Source organism: Psammomys obesus, unplaced genomic scaffold, assembly GCF_907164565.1.
Source record: "Psammomys obesus unplaced genomic scaffold, mPsaObe1.curated_primary_1811, whole genome shotgun sequence".
Classification (NCBI taxonomy): domain Eukaryota; kingdom Metazoa; phylum Chordata; class Mammalia; order Rodentia; family Muridae; genus Psammomys; species Psammomys obesus.
This window is the reverse complement of record NW_026596466.1, coordinates 3125588-3144836: the sequence shown is the minus strand read 5'-3', so window position 1 is coordinate 3144836 and position 19249 is coordinate 3125588. Positions and strand designations below refer to the sequence as shown.

Sequence of the window (19249 nt, the reverse complement as noted above, 5' to 3'; positions counted from 1 at the left end):
TCAGTTCTTAGGCCCATTCTTATGCAGCACCAGCCCCCAGCAGCAGGGCTAATTGGACCTTGTGAGGTCTCTGTGCTTGGGAGCTAGCCTCGGAACAACCAGTGTGCTCTTTTTTTCTTCTGTGAGACACGCTCTTAGAGTAGTGTGCAAAAGAATGGAGGAAGTTCAGATCCTGAGCGGACTCAGTGTCATTTTTCCATCCTGCTCTCTCTAGGCATTCACTGTGGAATGGATGTAAAGATGCTTTCTAGAGAAAGCCTTGGGCGGTTCTAATGGATATTTACAGTGGCATCTGCGGCTGAGGTGCTGTCCCCGGCAGACATGGCCCTCTCACCCGCGGCATTGGTGAAAGCTGGGTTCTGTTGACCTGGAGATGCAGTGTTGACGTAGCAGGCCCCCGCCTTGGTGTGGTGTGTTCACACACAGGCTCAGTGTTGTCCAGAGCAGGAGCAAGCGCTGCCTGTGCCTGAGCAGCAGATGGTCCCACAATTTTATCCTACCTTCCTATAATGAGCCGGGAAACTTTCTCTGCTTAAAAATGTGTGTTTATAAACAATTGGCTTACAACGAACACTCCCATCTGTTAGGTGAACATAATTTGCGCAGGAATTCTGGTAAGAGTTGGGGGACTTCACAGCGCTTTTGTATATTTTCCCCTGGTGCGACATTATCCTCGGAGAGTGCACACAGCAGCATATGCCTAATACTCACTTTCCTATCTGCCTCTTCCTGTTGTTTGAAAACAGTGCTATTTTTGTGCATCAGCATTTAAGATTATTGTAGCAATTCATAAGAATTTTACATCTATGCAGGATACTTAAAAAGAGAAAAAAGTAGAGCGGATAACAACTATGTAAGTGTGGTTATGTCGCTGTGATCAAATCGTCCTTGCAGCTTCCCAAAGCTGTGCTCCAATGACCTGTCCTCATAGTCCTCTAAAAACTTTGTTGATTTTGCTTTAACCTGCTCTCAAGCCCCTCGTTCCTGTAATCACAGTACACAACAATCAAAGTGTGCAGCCTTCCAATCTGATTTGTAATTTAAATACACGGCATTGACTCTTTGTGCTCGGTTTGGTATTATTCTGATTGTCTTCACTAATTAATTTTGTTTGGGATGAACTGTTCCCCATAATAGAACAGAATTTTTAAGATTAATGCTCAGCAGTATTTTTTCTTATCATAAAAGATTTTATGAGTCCTGCCATAGGACCACTGCAAGGTTATCAGAGGGAGACTCACTTTGATTAATATTTGCTTACTGCTGAATTGCCCGTATTGTCCAAGTGTTTTATTCTCTTAAAATTATTCCTCTGGGTTCCTTTTCCAGGGTGACTAATTGGACATACTTGAGTAAGGAAGATGAGTGATTAGGTGGATATCAGTGCTTTGAGGTCTGCTTGGCTCTGAGCAAATGGAACGCACTAACACTTTGTCTTTAGCCTGAGTTAAGTTTTTCTGACTGTACTGTGTAAGAGGACATGTCTTCAAAGATTAGACAGCCACAGCCAGAGCATCACCTCTGTTAGGGGAGAGAGCACCCCTAATGTCCTCAGATATCAGGGAGTTTGTGTTCACCCCAGCTTTCCTCTTCATCACCCGCCTCTTCTCAGTGTGAAAGAGATCCAGGCCTCAAGTCTACTCCTTTTGTTCTTCATTCAGAGGTGAGAGTTTTCTTTGTTCTGTCACAGGGTGATACATCGTTATGTTTCATCTACTTAACCCTTCTGGGTAGGCCTTGTACACAATAGGTGAGCACTTGAGGACTGAGTTATAGCCCCAGCGCATATATCCTATTTTATTTTATTTTATTTAGTGTGTGTACAAATGTAAGTGCGCGCAGAGGCCAGGGCATGCTGTAAGGTGTCTTCCTCCATCACTTTCTTCTCCTCCTTAAGCTCTTGAGACAGGGTCTTTCACTGACTGTGGGTCTAAGTTTGTCGCCAGCAAGCCTTAGCAATCTTCCTGTCTCTGCCCCTCTCCACGCTGAGAGCATGCAGCTGTCTGCATTCTTGTTGGTGAGTTCTGGGGATGTGAACGAAGCTCCTCATGCTCGCACAGCACATTCAACACTGGTGTTATAGGTATGTGCATCCATGTACAGGCTTGTTGGTAGGTTCTGGGAGTGTGAACGCACGTCCCCATGCTTGCGATGCTAAGCCATCTCCTCAGCCCACCTGACATGTTTTAATATGATATAGGAGGCATATAACATGTTGTCTATGTATAGTGCACACAGTCCAGTGAGTTTAGAGATAAGCACATGCTGGGACAACCACCGACACAACTTCTTCTTCATCATTTGCAAGGCCTGGCCCCCACCCTGTCTTTGCAACACTATTTTTATGTAGTAAGAACATGTAGGTCTGGCAAGATGGCTCAATAGTTAAGGGTAAGAAGCAAGCTTTGGGGCCAGAATTTAATGGCTGAAGCCCATGTTAAGGTTGAAGGAAAGAGTAGATTGCACAGAGTTGACCTTTAACCTCCACACGAACACCATGGCATGCATATACCCAACACATCACTGACATGAATAATGAACATAACTTAAAACATTCTAAAGGCACACCTAGAACGCGTTTAAGGCCGGCCTTAAACGCGCAATACCGTATTGCTCGCTGTGTATTCTATCCTTACAGTGCAGTGCTACAGTGCTTTCATTTTATGGAACTAATAATCGTTTTGTTGGGGTTTTGGGGGTGCTTTCTCATCCCCCTTATCCTATCCTCCTGTCATCATTGCATACTCTGTTTCTCCTTCTTCGACTGGCTTATTTCAGTGAGCATCATGTCTGTCGGGCCCGTTCATGATCTTGGGAAAACCCTGGCTTTCTTGGCTTAAGGCTATATAGTATTACTTTGGTGCATATCTGTGTTGCATCTCTTTCTATGCTGACATATTCATGGCTTCTTTCTAGAGCTTGGATGGTAAGGAGCATCCGCGAACCTGGGATTCAGGTATCTTCAGTTCCCTTTCAGAGAGGCAGGGCTGTGTCTATAATAGTTCCATTTATAATTTTGCCAACAACACTCTATTCTGTAGCATTGTCTTAGCCTACGTGCCCAGCAGCACCAGACAAAGATGCTCTCTTTTCTCCCTCCTTAGTATGACCTGTTCTTTATTCTTAGGTTTCTTAGGCGCTGGGAGATGTTCTTTAAGTATGGTTGGGGTTTGCATTTTCCTGACGTGAATTCACTAAAGACCTCCTCCCAAACCCCTTGGCCATTTGCCTTCTTCAGTTTAGTATCTTTGCCTGCTGAGTTTTAGGGAGCTCCTTATATGTTTTGACTATTAACCCTTTTATCAGACAGACAGTTTGCACAGGGCTTGTTCTTTGTTTGTGAACATGGTCTCTGATCCAGCTAAACAGCATCTCAGGTCTGAGTCTAGGAGCTGTTGAATTCTCTCCTGTGATCTTTATCTACACCCCTGCTTGCTACGGGTTTCAAACATCCTGACTTACAGAGCTGATGTTGTACTTACAGCAGGACTCTTCTTACTGTCCTGGGTAGAGCTGATGAGGCTTTTAGGAAAGTGTGGAGTGTGAGGGATTATTACAGCCCCAGGGATGGAAACTAGAATCAGTCATTACTATGCAAGGTAAATTATTACATCTGAGACTTTTTCTGTCATCTGAGAAAGCAAAGTTCTTGTCTGTATCAGGCACAGAGAAGGAAAAAGTGGAGGAGCATGCATTATTCTAGAAGACATCTGCCCTGGAGAGCAGGCAGGACTGGCCTGGACCTGGGCCTGCTTTGCCTAAGGACAGCCACAGCTCATCCTGAAGGTGGCAGTGGTCCTCCATACAGAGTGACATGGACTTTGTGTGAAGGAATGCACAGTTCTAGAAACTATTTCCAGAAACTCTGAGATTTGACAGTATGAGAATAAGTGATTTTCTTAGCTTGAAAAGTCTGCTTTAATCGCAGTGACCACTAGTACTTTAATGTTGTCCTACGCCTAACAAAAAAGCCGCCCAAGGGAGGGAAGGTTTGCTTTGGCTCACAGTTCAGGGAGATGCAGTCCAGCCTGGCACAGAGAGCGTGGGAGCTTGAGGCAGCTGGTCACATTGTCCTGGCATCAGGAAGCAGAGTAAACAGAAAGTAGGCCTGCCTCCCTAGGGGTCCACTTTCTCCAGTGAATTTGCATCCTCTAAAGGTTGCTGGTCAATCTTCTGGACCAGCATCACCAACTGGGAGTGAACGGCTCCAACAAGTGAGCCTACTGGACATTACATATTCCAGCCCCACCAGCACGACAATGCCTAATTCACACATGGCTTGTGCTGGCACGGAATACAGAAGGAGATCCTGACTCCATGCAATAATCTGCAGCCTTGTAGGATTCGGGATGTTGGTGAAATAAATTTGCAGTGTCCTCCGTCGGGGAGGGCTTGGGTATGTCTTGAGTACCCTTGAACATCTCCTGGGAGGGACGCCCAAGCCTAGGAGAGGCCTGACCACTGATACTTCTTTTTGGCATTTTGCAGGTATATCATCCCCTCTTTACAGAAGCTGGACGCCGGCTTTTACCGCTGCGTGGTTCGGAACAGGATGGGAGCTCTCTTGCAGAGAAAATCAGAAGTTCAAGTGGCATGTACGTGTGCAGCATGAGCACCGGCCTTAAGTGATGGACAGGGCTGCAGCAGCTGTGCACAGGAGCTTTCTGTTGCGGCAGTTGATGCTTGTCCTTGGTTCCTCTAAAGCGACATGTGCTAAGGGCTGGGGTGTAAGTCAGGCAGCAGAATTCTTGCCTAGCTTGGATAATGCCCCGTGTCCTAACCGTAGCACTAGACTGGGCAGTAGAAGCAGGAGGGTCAGAAGTTCAGGATGATCCTTGGCAGCATAGCGAGTTCAATGGCAGATGGAACAACATGAGACACTGCCTATAAATGAACAAGTGAATCAAAAATAATTAATAAGATAGAATTATGCTTAAGACTGGTAATAGCTCTGGCAAAATATCTCAGTGGGTAAAGGTACTTGCCACTAACCCTAATCACCCCTTGAGTTCCGTGCCTAGGACCCGCATGGTGAAAGGAGAAACGAATTCCTGCAAGCTGCCCTCAGACCCTCACATGGTCCCACACATCCTGTGCCACAGTCTCACAACCACACGCATAAACACACAAATAAATACATATAAATTTTCAAAAATCTAAAACCAAATATGGAGACCCAGGTGAGGTGTTGCCTTTTTTTAACCTGAAAAGATTAAGGGTCTCCCAAACCTGAGGAAGCAGGAGGAGAGGTAAGAAAGGTGCTCCGTATAAATCAGTGTTCCGTGGCTTGTGTGAATAAGGGTTAGAAATACTTTTAGAATGAAAAGTTGAACCCAGTGGAAGTCAGATTTCATTGCCTCTTCCCCATGACCTGTTAGGAAGTCATTTTGCTGTTCAGTAAGTATGGATAGTCATGCCCCAGCTATTATTTATATTGTAGCAATCTAGTCAACAGATCCATTTTGGGGATTGAAACTCTTAAGAGAAGGCACCATGAAAAGGCAGAGGCCTTGAGTGTCTTAACGTCTTCAGGGGCAGGAGACCCGGCCCCTGTGTGTGTGCTTTCCTTGTGATAGGAAGTCTCTGGAGAGTAGGATCTGTCCAGTGGACTGACTGTCTGCCTCGGTATAGTTTGTTTAAAAGTAAGCAAAAGAACATTCTGAAATTTTACATTATAGGACGCCCCAGGCTTGAGGCCACACTGTAGTGTGTCCCTTCTAGTTCTGGTGGTTCCAAGATTGCTGTTTCTAATTTTGGCCCCAGTTATGATCCATAGCTTTACAGTGGCGTGTAAAGTAACGTGAACCTATCTCACTCTCCTAGCAGGAGCTCTTATGTCGGAAGAAGGCCCTATACTATTCATGCTTAGCTATTGTTCCAGCCACTAGGGAGGCAGCAATCTTGCTGGTTTGTGAAGATGAAGTCACCACCAAATTTATCTACAGAATAATTCAGAACTTTTATTCAATAGAAAAATTGAAAACATAATAAATAGAGTGTGGATCAATACCCGAACCATATTTGAGTAAGTGGAGAGCCTGGAATTGACTAGAGCACACTAAATTGTATTTATGAAGTCTGGACTTTGCATGGCGTCTGCACCCTTGTTCCCGTCCTTTGTTTGCCATCGTGCCCTTCTCCCGCTTCCACTAAGCGAGGCTGCTTGCCCACAGTGTTACACAGCTCTTCCACCTGTGCCTTCACAGTGTGTCCTGCCACATAGAAAATAGCTGTTCATGATAAAGCTACAGATGATCGCATTCTTTCCTGGAAGAAAGCTAAAACGAGATATGTTTAGTAATATGGGGTGGTCAGGAGTGGTTGGTGCACACCTCTAACCCCTGCACTCAGGAAATAGACCTCTTCCAGGTCTTGTCTACACAGTGATTCCCAGGCCAGCCAGGGTTACAGAGTGAGACTCTGCTTCCAGAACAAAATAAGACAAAAGAGGAGATAGGTGATGGCTAGAGGGATGACTCAGTCATTAAAGTGCTTATTCCAAAAGCATGAAGAACCAAGTTTGTATCCCAGTACCCATATAGGATGCCAGAGCCAGGCATAGTGCTGGGTAGGTAGATGTGGGAGGAGCCCTGTGGCTTGATGGGCAGCCCGGCTACCCAATTATCAACCTCCAGGTTCAGGGAGAGGTAGTGCCTCAAAGGAAAGAAAAGAAAAGAGAAAAGAAAAGAAAATGGAGATGGATCAAGACAGACACCTGATGATCCTCTGGCCTACATATGGACATATACACAGTACTCGTGTGTGCGTGTGTGTGTGTGTTCATTCCCCCATATTCATATTTGCATATACATGTACACACACATATACACACAAAAAAAGTATCCTGTGGAATTACCTCTGTGTATGCACTGACTGTATCTGGTCACAGCACAGAAAGTGTTTTAACATTTCAAGTTCCTATTTTAAAAAGGAACTTCTCATATCTACAGACTGACGGCTATGAGCTCATTTTGTTTTAGTTGTTTTCATCAGGAGAACAAAGACTGACTGCCCCAAAAGATGTTATCAGTGTGGGGGAGGGTAAGAGAATTCTCGGTGAACTCTCCAATGGCTGGAGCACGTTGGTTCCCAAAGACTTGTGAGGGAGACGTCACCCTAGAGATGAAGAGGTAGATGAGGAGACCCAGGCGGAGGAAGGAGACCTGGGAGGAGTCCGGAAGCATTTCATTTCAGTGTTGTAAGAACTACCTCATGGGGCCGGGGGGCCTTCCAGCACTTATTTTAGTGAGACAGTCAGCTTGCGCAGCCTTTACATTATTGCAGTGCGGCAGAGGCCCGTGGCCTCGCTGATGAGGGCATGCGGGCTGCTTCAGAGGCTCTGCCAGTGCTCCTCTGGCAGTCACGTCTGCGCTCGTCAGCGCGGCCATTCAGTCTCGCTTGTCACCTTGTTAAGCGTGGTGGCAGCCCGGCTTCACTGTAAAGTACAGCTATTTCCCTCTCTGACCCTCATGCCCCCTCAAAAAATAGCGTGCTCCAGAACTTAACCGTCTAATTCTTCTCTGCAGATATGGGGAATTTCATGGATACAGACCAGAAGAAAACAGTTTCTCAAGGACACGCTGCACTTCTGAACCTAGCGCCCATCGTCAGCTGCCCCAGACCACAAGTGACATGGTTTAAAGAAGGACATAAGATTATTCCAAGCAGCAGAATGTAAGTTGTTCCATTGAATGCAGATGCCGTTCATTATGGAGCCTGTGCTGTGCGCTTAATAAGTGAAATGATGGCCAAGTAACCAGTGACCAGAAAGCCTCACCTAGTGTGAGAGCTTCCCCAGTCCCTAATGAATAGCTGTTTTGTGACCAGTTTGGCTATTTTTAGGCAGTTTAAGCAAGTAGCCTTCTGCTGTTACCTTCTGCACGTGGTATACCTGGAACCCAGGGTCTGCTCTCTACCCTGGAGCCCACTTTCTGTGGGCTCACCACAGTCACCCCTGAATTGCACTTAGCCTCATTTACCCAGGTGTTTATTAAACAGTTGTGGGGGCTCTGCCTGCAATTGTCCCTTGAGCCTCAATGTTTGATCCTCCTTTCTGTGACGATAAAGCCCTAATTACTGCTTATTCCTCTTTAGCCTTTCATTCTTCCATGACAGCTTTATTTCCTTTTGTCCAATTAGTGGCTTGCCCATCTATTGCTAATCACCCTGTGAGCAGTTAAGCCCTATCTCAAAGTCTTCCTGCCCCGAGTTCAAGATATGTGTGGAATGTTGGACGGGTTTTCTCCTTTTGCAGCTTTTAGTGATTAAAAAGAAGACTGAGTCCATATTTCTTTTTATCTTGAGGGGGTACATGGAAGAGCAGAGGAGAGCCTTGGGATCCTTTCCTTCTACCTTGTTTGAGACAGAGTCTGTGTTTTGCCACCGTGACCACCGGGCTAATCCATGACCTATCTCCATCTCTCCCCAAGAACGGATCCCTGGGGTCATAGGCACATGCTTCCAGGCCCAGCTTCACATTGGTTCTGGGATCTGAATGTGGGGTCCTCAAGTTTGTGAGTCAATCGCTTCACTGAGCCGTCCCCCTGGTCCTGGACACGTGTTACTTAAGTGGACACTTTGCCATTGAATTGAAAGATAGTAGTGCAAGGATAAAAACCTTCAAGGATAAAATTTTTTAAAAGAATCATGGACTGCTATGTGCTTGGGGTGGGAGGCAGACTCTCAGGCTGCGGAGTGGTTGCTCAAAGGTAAAAATGCACGAGGAGGAAGTCCTTGGGTCAGTTTTTGGAAAGGCTCTGTGGGAGACATTTGCTGGGTGGGCTTCAGGTGCAACTGTGGAAGTTACCTGTGGGCTACCCACCGACTTTCCCACTTAACAGAGCACCGGGGACCTCCCTCTCTAAGCCCAATGCCCACGCTAGCCCACCTTGACTTCTAAACCCTGCGTGGGCCTGCTTACCAAGTGATTCTTTTTTGGCAGTCAAAAATAGAAGAAAATAGAAATATATGTAACAGCCATACTTCAGAATTCTTGTAACAAAAACACCACTTCTTTTCAGTGGTGTGGGTGCTCTGCCTTTTTGTGTATTTGAAGTTCCTTGGATATTCACCTTCGTATTGATTCCAATCATAACAGATGCCTCTTGGGCCTGGGTGAAACAAAGAGGAAGGATCGATATCTCATCGCTGAGGGAGCCGGTTCTGCCGAGCAGAGAGCGGCTGAGCAACAGTGTGGCATAAATGTTCAGGGGACCAGTGTGGAGCACAGGAGGGCAGCAGAAGGTGGAGGAATGCTGGGGTACTGAGAGCGGTGGGGTTGGCAAAGTAGGCTGCATTAGGCTTCTTCTCAGTCACGGAGCCTGTGAAACCACGGGCTGGGAATTTGTGATGTTGGGACCATTTTGTTTTATTTGGTAGCAAATGAAAACATGTTGGTTCATGCATCGACTGTGTGAACCAGCTATGCTTGTTCCAAGTATGAAAGGGGTTCCACTGAAATAACTCTTAAGTTTTACAATGAGGTAACTCCAAATTTCATGGTCTTTTTTTTTTAAACTTGCAGATTCATGCTAAAGCTATTGAATTCCTAATGGTATAATAAAAAGATGATTCGATTAGAGTCCTAAGGCAGTGTCCTATCAAACAAATGGTCTGTTTACAAGCATAAAACTATCGATAGACCTACAGCCTTGGCAGTGTGGTGGTATACCAGAGAGAGGAGATGGGACTGATTATGAATATTTGCACTTCTACAAGGTCCTTTAGTTTTGTGTTTTCCACCTCATCATCGCCCCACACTTCCTAAGTGCCTGCGATGTGAGATGCCATAAATCAGTGCGTGCTGCCTGTTCTCCAACAGTTTATCCACCATTCCAGGATATATTGCTTCTAAGAACCTTGCACTTCTGAGCCAGGTGGCTACACACAGCTCAGAGATGCGTTCTGCTCTGTACCACCAGGGCTGTGTCTAAGAGCTGGAACCTGAACTGCATCACACACTGAGCACAGGTCAAGCGCCTATGCTCGCTGTCAGCCTCTACATGTGCAGTCCCTTCCTGGGGACCTTCTTTGTGGGTGGATCCTCGCCACCACCCTTCTTTATAGCATTATCATGTGACCTTTAAAAGTTGACCTTTGGGCCCAGAACAAAGTGGATTTTTTTTTCTCTTAAAAAGAAGCAGTAACCCAAATGTTCCAAACTTGAAGAATTAGTTAAATAGCCTATTAATAATCCTAGCAGCCATTATTTATTGAGGACCTACTTGAAACATATCTTCTGTAATCCTCAGAATTGCCTTCTGGGTCACTTATAATTAGCTCCACTTACAGCTATCAGAACTCAAGTTTGGAGACACTGACTTACCCTGGGGCACACAGCTGACAGGCACAGAGGAGGCCTGAGGCCTGGGTTCTGACTGCAGAGCCCACATCCGCCTCCCTGTCTGGCTGATTCTCCTGTTTGCACTACTTGACAAATGTGCCTCATGCTTTTGCTCACTTCTTCCATTGCTTCAGGTGTTTTTCCTCATTTACCCTGAAGCCCAGCTTTCAATTTGAAATAACACAAGCTTGAATGGGTTTGGGTAGAGGAGGTAAGATGTGTCAAGTATCAGTATTAGTTCAAAAACAGAATTCCTAGGTTTTCATTTTGGATTGGATGTAGGATGTAAAAGCTGGAGAGAAACATAGGCAGATCTTAAGACCAGAGGCCTGGTCAGCTGGCAGGATGGCGTTACTATTTCCCAAAGCAGACAGAAAATTTTAATTTTAGGAGAGCAGGTTTATATTTATGTTTTATGTGAGTGTGTGTGTGTGTGTGTGTGTGTGTGTATGAGACATAATGTGTATATGTATGTCTGTGTGTGTGAGAGACAGTGTGTGTGTGAGAGTGTGTGTGTATGTCTGTGTGTGTCTATGAGACAGAGAATGTATGTGTATGTCTCTGTGTGTGAGACTGTGTGTGTGTGTGTGTGTGTGTGTATCTGTGTCTCTGAGTGTGAGTGTGTGAGAGGGAAAGAGTGTGTGTGTGTGTGTGTGTGTGTGTGTGTGTGTGTGTGTGTGCGCTCTAAGATGGTAGTGGTTTCTTCTGTTCTTTTTGGGCAAGTTATATTTGGATAAACACAGCCAATGACTATATAGTTGCATATATATCAGTTTCAAGGTCAATAGAGCAGTCTAGGTTGAACTTGGCCTATTAATCTCTTTGCCTATTTGCAAACCTATGAGTACATGGAGCAGTAGGTCAAGCCTAGGGAGTCAAAGTGTATCAGCTATACTGTGCATGCAACAGAGGTTGGCTTTGGCTTTCTTTTCTTTTCTTTTCTTTTCTTTCTTCTTTCTGCATAGAGAAAATTTATTTAAGTGTGCATAGGGTGGCAGAGGAGAGCATTGTGCAGTAACAGGTACCCATGGCCCAGAGAGCATGGGGCAAACCAACAGCTTAATGGTCTCTCAAGGACACCAAAGCCTTAGTCCCTGGAGCTTATAAAAACATGGCTGACAAGGGCAAGGAAAAGAGCTGTTGCAAAAGCAATGACAGATTAACCCCAATGGGAAGAAGGCTGGAAGGGAAGACATAGACACTGAAACTAGCGTGGCTGTCGTTTGTCTCTGAAGCCCCTGGCTGCCTCACACCTTTACTTATCCCTGGGCTTTAACCATGAGATTACCATTCCAGAATCGATGACTTGTACCTTCCAGGGGACCACAGTCTCATTTTTCTCAGCTTCTTCTCGCCTCTGAAGGGAAGAAGGCTCCCCATCTCGCCTGTTATACAGGAGGTGGAGGTAGCCAACAGGGTTCATTGTAACCATCCTGTAGTGGTCCTCATTAGAGTGTAGGGTTCCTAATAACATGTCCTTAAGCTCTATGGCTTTACTCAGAACTCTCATAGAAGAGGACACACTTGCCTGGTGTTGATGGCACATGTCTTTAAACCCAAAGCTTTGTAGGCAGAGGCAAGCAAATCTCTGTGACTTTGAGGCCAGCCTAGTGTATAGACGGAGTCCAGGACAGCCAGGATTACAAAGAAAAAGCCTGTCTCAAATCCAGCTCCCCTATATAACCCCTCCTCACAAAAAAAGGAACAGAAAGAAGAGAAGAGGAGACACTTAAGTTGGCACCCAGTTATTCTTGTGTTAATTCCTCCAGTCTGTAGGACCTGTCTACTTTGTCTTCTTGGGAAGTTTTCTAATCACATTTGGGCTTCCCCCTGGGTGATAACCACAGAAAGCACACATCTTTCCACAACTGTATGGCCTGGTCTATAAGGCAGAGGCTCAGTCCTGGGGGCTGAGTGGATACTGGTTGTCAAGACATGTCAGGAGGCATCTGCACTTCCCCAGCAGAAGGGGAATGAAATAAAAGCAGCACACTGCACAGAAAATGATTGTCGACACAGAAAAACATCCTGGAATGGCAAATGATGTTTTGAAAGCAGCGAGGGTAAGTTATACTGAGAAATTTGAATAGATGATTATGGGTTTTATGTGTCTGAGAAGATATAAAAAAATGCATGTTTATTCTTTTGATTTACTGGATCCAAACAGTTAATTTGCTGTCTTCTCATGTCAGAGTTGAAGACAGCTTTGTCTTATTAATGTAGTCTAAGTTGAAAATAGAAAGTCCGCTGTGTTATCCTGGCTACGATCTGTTTTGCTTCTTTCCTTTTTATTTCTTAAGCTTTGAAATGTGGATCTGGATGCCACGCTGCGTCCCTCCTACCCCCAGGAGGTAATTCCTGCCTGCAGTTATCAGATTAGGATTCAAAAGCTTGGTGTGTACATTGCCATTCTTTTGCCTAATTGCACGTTTTTTGTGTTCAGATTGCATCCTGTACTCTACCTGACAGGAATGCGTGAGCACAAGCCTTCTTGCACATGTTTTCCTGGAAATGTGAAGTTTATAGATTGAATATTTCAAAGCTCCAGTCAGCTTTGCGATAGATGGCTTGCCAGTAACGATCTGGACTGTGAAGTATGGGCAATAAACAGCATCCCAGGTGACTTAGAAACAGCCTGGCTCATAATTGTCCACGCTTAAATACTCAAGCATCCATTATCTTATTACCATTTCATTTCCGCTGCTCCAAGAAAGATCTGTTGAAATTAGCACTTGTGTTGGGAACCACAACTCAGTGCTTGCGTGGAGCAGATCTGGTTGTAATAATGTTTTTACAGTTAACCGAGCTTTCAAAATAATGTGCTTTAAAATTTTGTATATTATATTTTATGAGCATTTTGTGACTGTTTATAGAACATATCTATACTTGTGAAGTAGCATGAGTAAAGCTAGTGAGAATATGGGGGCTCCAGGGCAGCTTTCAGTGTTGGGCCAGTTACTTTTCTCCCCTTTACCCATTTCTTGTTTTGAAACGTTTGGAAAGTGCAAGGGAAGTTTGATAACTCCATTTTCTGGGCTTGCATTTGGCGGTGTTGATAGGAAAGCTGGCACCCATGGCCTCATCCACTGCTTCCTCTGCCCTCCACCTCCCTCTGCCCCTCTCCTCTCTTTCCCTCTTTCTCCCTCTTTGTCCTGCTCTTCCCTTCCTTGAGTCCATAGATACTTACTGAGTACCTATCTAATCCCTAGCACCAATCTGGTTGCTAAGCGCCAAGAAGAAAGCAAGGCATCAAAAGTGCTTCAGTTGGCGAGTCCACGCTCCAGTGTGGGAGCAGCATACAGGAACGAATGCTAGGAGGTTGTGGCCGGCCAAGGAGGGTCGACAGAGAACTGATCGACGGGTAGGGCTCCTCTGAATTGAGTTAAGGCTTGGGGAGAGTCCCTCTGCTGATTGTGTACTTGCTCTGCATTCATGAGGACCGGGGTTCAACCCCCAGCATGCATATTAGAAAACTAAAAAGAGACATGGTGGCATGTGCCTTAATCCCTGTGCTTCGAAGCTGGAGGCAAGAAGATCCCTGGAGCACACTGGCTGGTCAGCCTAGCTTGCTTGGAGCGCTCCAGGCCAGTGAGGGACCCTGACCCAAAAAGCAAGGTGGACAGCTCTTGAGGACCAACACCAAATTCAGTCCTTTGGTCTCCACACACATGCATGAACGCACATCCATCTACATGCACACACATACACATTCACAAACACAAAAATAAAAAATAAATGTCAGCCGCTTTCGAGTTATAATTTGATTCACATAAAGTATACAGATTTCAGCCCATGGGGAGAGGAATTTTTGCAGCTGTGCCTGCAGAGGTAGTCTCTGCCCCCCTCCAAGTGGAAAGAGCTCCTCATGCTTTTTTCTCCAGCTCTCCTACCCAGCTAATCTAATTACCATAGATTGGCGATTGTTTCTTATTCTAGACCCTCATATAAATGGAATCATTGAATATGAAATCCTTTGTGTCTGGCTTCATTCATTCAACCTCATTTCTATGATAGCCTCAATATGACATTTAATAATAATAATAATAATTAGCAATTTTGGAGTTGCCAGGCAGTGTTTTAAGTGTTTTATTTATAATGACTCATTTAATCTTCACAGCAGCCAGTGAGTGAGGTCTGCGATTATCTGGGATTTACTGGTGAGAAGAAAGGCAGACAGAGGCCAACAGCCAGGTAGTGCTGGTGCTGTTGGATTGCCAAGTCGACCTCTGTGCTGTGCTGGCCTCTCAGGGTGACGCCTGCAGCTGAGGAGCACCAGCCATGCGTAGGCTCAAAGGACATATGTTCTAGGCAGAGGCTAGAAGCAGGGACTAGCTTGATGTGTTTGCTAAAGTGTAAGGTCAGTTGTGAGGAAGGAACAAGCAGAAGTAGAGAGGAGACCCCCATGATGACCCCATAGACCCCGGGATCTGGAAATGCATAATAATTTTATTCTACAGTAAGAAGCCCTTGAAAGAGGAGCCCTCCTTTGTTTTGAAAAACAATGTGATGAAATCTGCATAACATGAAATTTAGTATTTTAACCATTTATTTACTCATATGCCTATATGTTGTGTGTGTGTACTTGATGTGTGTGCACATATGTGAGGCCATGGCCCGAGTGCCATGGCCTCTACCACACTCCACCTTATTCCCTTGTGCCAAGATCTCCCACTGAACCTGGAGCAAGGCTGACAGCTAGCGAAGCCACAGCAGTCCTCCCGTCTCTACCCCCACCAGAACTGGGTTATGGCTATTCCTAAGGCCTTGCATAGTGGCTAAGAACCTGACCCCAGGTCCTCAGTCATATACAGAGAGTGCTCTTCAGCACCAAGCCATCTCCCCTTCCTGTTTTAGCCGTTTCACCACAGCTCAGTGGCATCAAGCGTGTGCACATTGTCGGCCAGCCATCTCCAGCACTCCCTCTAGCACTTCACTTTGCAAACCCCGGAGTCTGTGTCTGTTAAGCAGCCGCTCCTCTCCCTGGTACTGCCATCCTACCGCTCGTGTCTGCAAGTGTGGAGCAAGCACGGCATGATGGCTGCAGCACGCAGACAGTCATCAGGGCTAGCAGAGGGCACCCGTGTGTGCCCCTCAGTGTCCCGTTTCCATACGAGATGCTCGTTTCCTACGAACAAGTGCAGATGGTCGCCAGCATTCTAGCTCCGGGCCATGACACCTCCCAGGTACATGGTATAGGCATGGAATTGGCTTTTGCCATTCAGCACATTTTCTGCTTCATGGGTGTTGTCACCATGTGAGTGGTTGGGTTACTATTGTTGTGTATGCCTGTTGTGTGAATGCACCAACATTTTTATGATCATTGCTCCATTAATAGGTATCTGGGTTATGTCCCGGCTGGGGCCATTGATGAATGCAGCTACCGTGAATACTCTTGCATGAGGTTTTCTGTGAACTCATATTTTCTACCCAGGTGCTAGTTACGTGTCCTTGTCTTTTGTTGTTAAGGTGACGTCAGTCTCTTTTCCATTTCATATTGACACCAGCAATGTGTGCATGATTACTCTCTCTGCCTCCTTTCTGGCAGGCAGTGTTGTCCCCATTTTGTTTTTCACTTTGTCCACCCCGAAAGATATGTGATGATATCTCACTGGTGTTTTTTCTCCCCTCATTGAGTTTTTAATTTTCATCTCCCTCAGTGGTGAACCATGCTGAACATCCCTTCATGTGATAATTAAAAAAAAAAGATGCAGTGCAAAATATTTCCATTTGTTCTAAAAGTCAGCTGAAGGAGTGAAAAAGGAGAGTCTCTGCAGCTAAACCAGAGAGATTGTTTGGGTAGACTGAGGCCAATTCTCAGATTAAATACAGAGACTCAACCATGGCAGCTGTGTGAGGGAGATTGTGTAAGACAGAGTGGAGCACTCAGTCCACACGTAGGCAGTTCCAGAAGGAACAGCGAGAGTGGGGGTGGTGTGGGAAGAGGTCACTGCTGGAAGTGTTCCCAAAATGACCACTCTTCAGGGTCAAGAAGTCAAAGGAGCCTCAGGAGGGAAGCCTGGGCACACTGGTTTAGCTGCAGAGCTTCAAGGAAGGTCTTACACACCTGCCTGTTTTTGGTAGAGCCACTATGAGGAGAGAAGACAATGGCCAATGCCTTCAGGGTGCCGAGTGACCCTGTGAGGAAAGAGACATGTGGCTGAGTCTGAGGCCAGACACACCATCAGAAATGTTAGTGTTTTCTCTAAGTTAGAAAATGGTAAATAATTTTAAAATATGTATGTAAAAATATAGTGGGGATAGTAAGTTGGCTTTGGGGGCCATCTGTTGTAAATGACTCAGAGAGCAACTGTTGTCCATGGTGGGTATATCAAGGTAAGGGACTTGGTTATTTTGTGTTGATGTTATGTGGCATATGTGTGCTATGATATATCTGGGAACATGCATACATGCTTGCTCACATGCCAGAGTAGGGTGCTGGATGTCCTACTCTGTCGCCTTCTGCTTTGTTCTCTTGAGACAAGGTCTCACTGAACCTACAGCTTGCCTTGTGTGTGTGTTTGTTTTTGCTAGGCTGGCGACCCTCCTGTCTCCAAGCTCTATAGTACTGGGCTTGTGTACACTCACGCCAGGGTTTTTCATAGGTGCTGGGAATTAGAACTCAGGGCCTCAGGCATGTGTTCTCGTCCACTGAACTGTCTTCCCAGACCAGGGGTTTTTCTTTAAGGTGAGAAATCCCAGAAGCCAGTAGAAATTGTAAACTGGAGAAGGATGGTGTAAAGAGTATGTGTGGGGAGCAAAGCCCCCACAAAGATGTAGGCTGTATGGCTTCTCACCCAGCCTGCCTCCTGAGGTCTGGGCTTTGGCCCTTGCTGTGTGGAGAGAGGTGACTGAGATGGCCCCTGCTGTGTGGTGAGAGGTGGCTAAGATGGCCCCAAGGATTCCTAGTCTCTTACAAACTGCCAGGCAGTGTGACAGAGGGGTGCCTTGTATACACCGGTGGACCAGATTGTGGGCTTTACCTAGAAGAGGGCGTATTCTCCAGGGTGAGGTCAGTCTCATCCCAGTGTGCATAGGGAATAATGGAGGGAGCTATGTCTCCTTTTGGGGAGGCTTGTGCTCAGCTGATGTGGCAGGTCACATTCAGACAGCCATCCCTGTGCAAACCGATCAGCGTGGGGAGGGGTGCTCTTCAGTGGCTTGGTTCCATTTGAGTTGGCAATGTAGTGTTTAACTTTAATGACAAGAGCTTAATATTCTATGTAGCGATTTTTCATTTGAAATAAAATGCCACTTCATTTTACGGGAGCAGATCTAGTGACAATAATGCATTTCTTTACAAATATTAGCCTATTATACATCTTAAGTCAGTTGCACATAATTGCATTTCACCAACTCCACATAATACTTTAATTAAAACTAGGATAATTAAAATACAGTTTTAATGAGCAATAAATTCTGCAGTTGCCAAGCCTGGAATGTATTAGTTGAATCACACCTTTCTCTTTTTGAGCTCTTAAATTTGTGTCTGCATTATGTTTTGACATGCTGACAATCATAAGAAAGAGGCCCTTTTAAATGCATATAATAGTATGTCCTAGGAAATAATGCTTCCTTATGGCTGTCTTATCTTGTGTATACTCCTTACATATCATTGGTTATTTATGCCGACTCTAATCCCTTGAGGCAAGGAAAAGGTTCCCTTTGTCTTTGAAAACACAACCACTTAGCACAGTGACTGGTCATACTAAGCAATGAACATTCATTTCACGAACAAGTATTTTTTGAATGAATGAATAGTAACAGGTGGCTCATTCTAGGGAGATGGACTATGTGGCGGCTAGTGTTTATTATCAACCTGACAGAATCTAGGATCTCCTTGGAGACGGGCCTCTAGGCAAGCCTGTGGGGGATTACCTTATTATGTTAATCAATATGGGAAGAAATATCTTCAGTATGGAGAAATATCTCCTTAGTGGGAGCATCCTAAAGCTGTATAAAATGGGGAAAGTGAGCTGAGCACGAATTTGTCTCTCTCTGCTTCTGGGCTATGGGTGTCATGTGACTAGCTCCTCCAAGCTCTTGTCACTGTGGCTTCTACACCAGGATGGACTATAACCATCCAGTGAGACAAAGCAAACTCTCCCCCACTCCTCCCTTAAGCCTTTGTAGGAACATTTTTCCTAGAAAAAAGTAAAACTAAAGCAGCCTGGGACATGGAGCATTGGAGTTTCAGCCTCAACCCTGGCACTGGCTGCATAGTGCTGGGCAAATCAATGAACTCTTCTCAATAAAGTAGAGACAGTCATGTTACTAAAGCAGAGATAGTCATGTTACTTGCCAGCCTCTTGGGATTTGGGCTGAGAAAATGGCCTAAATACAATGGAAGCTGTGCAATCCCAGTCTACTCTGCAAAGTGATGTAGTAGCGATGTCATTGCCATGTTTACCTCTGGCAATTACACAGTGTGTCTTAGTTGCTGCTCTACTGCTGTGAAGAGACACCATGACTAAGGCAACTTTTAAGAAAGAAACATTTAACTGGGGGATTGCTTATGGGGTGAGAGGGTTTGTCCGTGATTATCATGGCAGGAAGCAGGCAGGCACAGTGCTGAAGCAGTAGCTGAGAGCTTTACATCTTAATCCACAGGTAACAGGCAGAGAGAGAAACTGGGGCTGTCATGGGTTTTAAAACCTCAAAGCCCACCCAGTGATACATCTACTCTAGCCAAACCACACCCCCTGGAGGTGCTGTTTTTTAACTCTATTTGGGGGGGGGGGTCCTTAAGCCTTTACAGGCCCCTGACCCTAGGTAGGAGAGAAAGAAGGTTAGAAGGGAAAGGGGACGTAGACCTCTTTAGACTTAGTTCTGCTGGTTAGGGTCGTAAGGTTCTTTGGGAAAACACCAATCTCAGTGGTCAGGATATCTCACAGTCCAGCAAATTGGCAG

At 45.5% G+C, this 19249-nt stretch overlaps 1 protein-coding gene across 1 annotated transcript in view; it reads left to right on the top strand.

The window, feature by feature from the left end:
- Positions 1 to 19249, top strand: part of LOC129670104 (protein sidekick-1-like) — a gene marked incomplete at its 5' end in the record, with an annotated part of 897806 nt that overhangs the window by 350992 nt on the left and 527565 nt on the right. Inside the window, 2 exons of the mRNA XM_055598542.1 lie at positions 4489 to 4595; positions 7527 to 7674. Of these exons, the coding sequence (XP_055454517.1) occupies positions 4489 to 4595; positions 7527 to 7674 (255 nt within the window). The remainder of the gene's footprint in view (positions 1 to 4488; positions 4596 to 7526; positions 7675 to 19249) is intronic.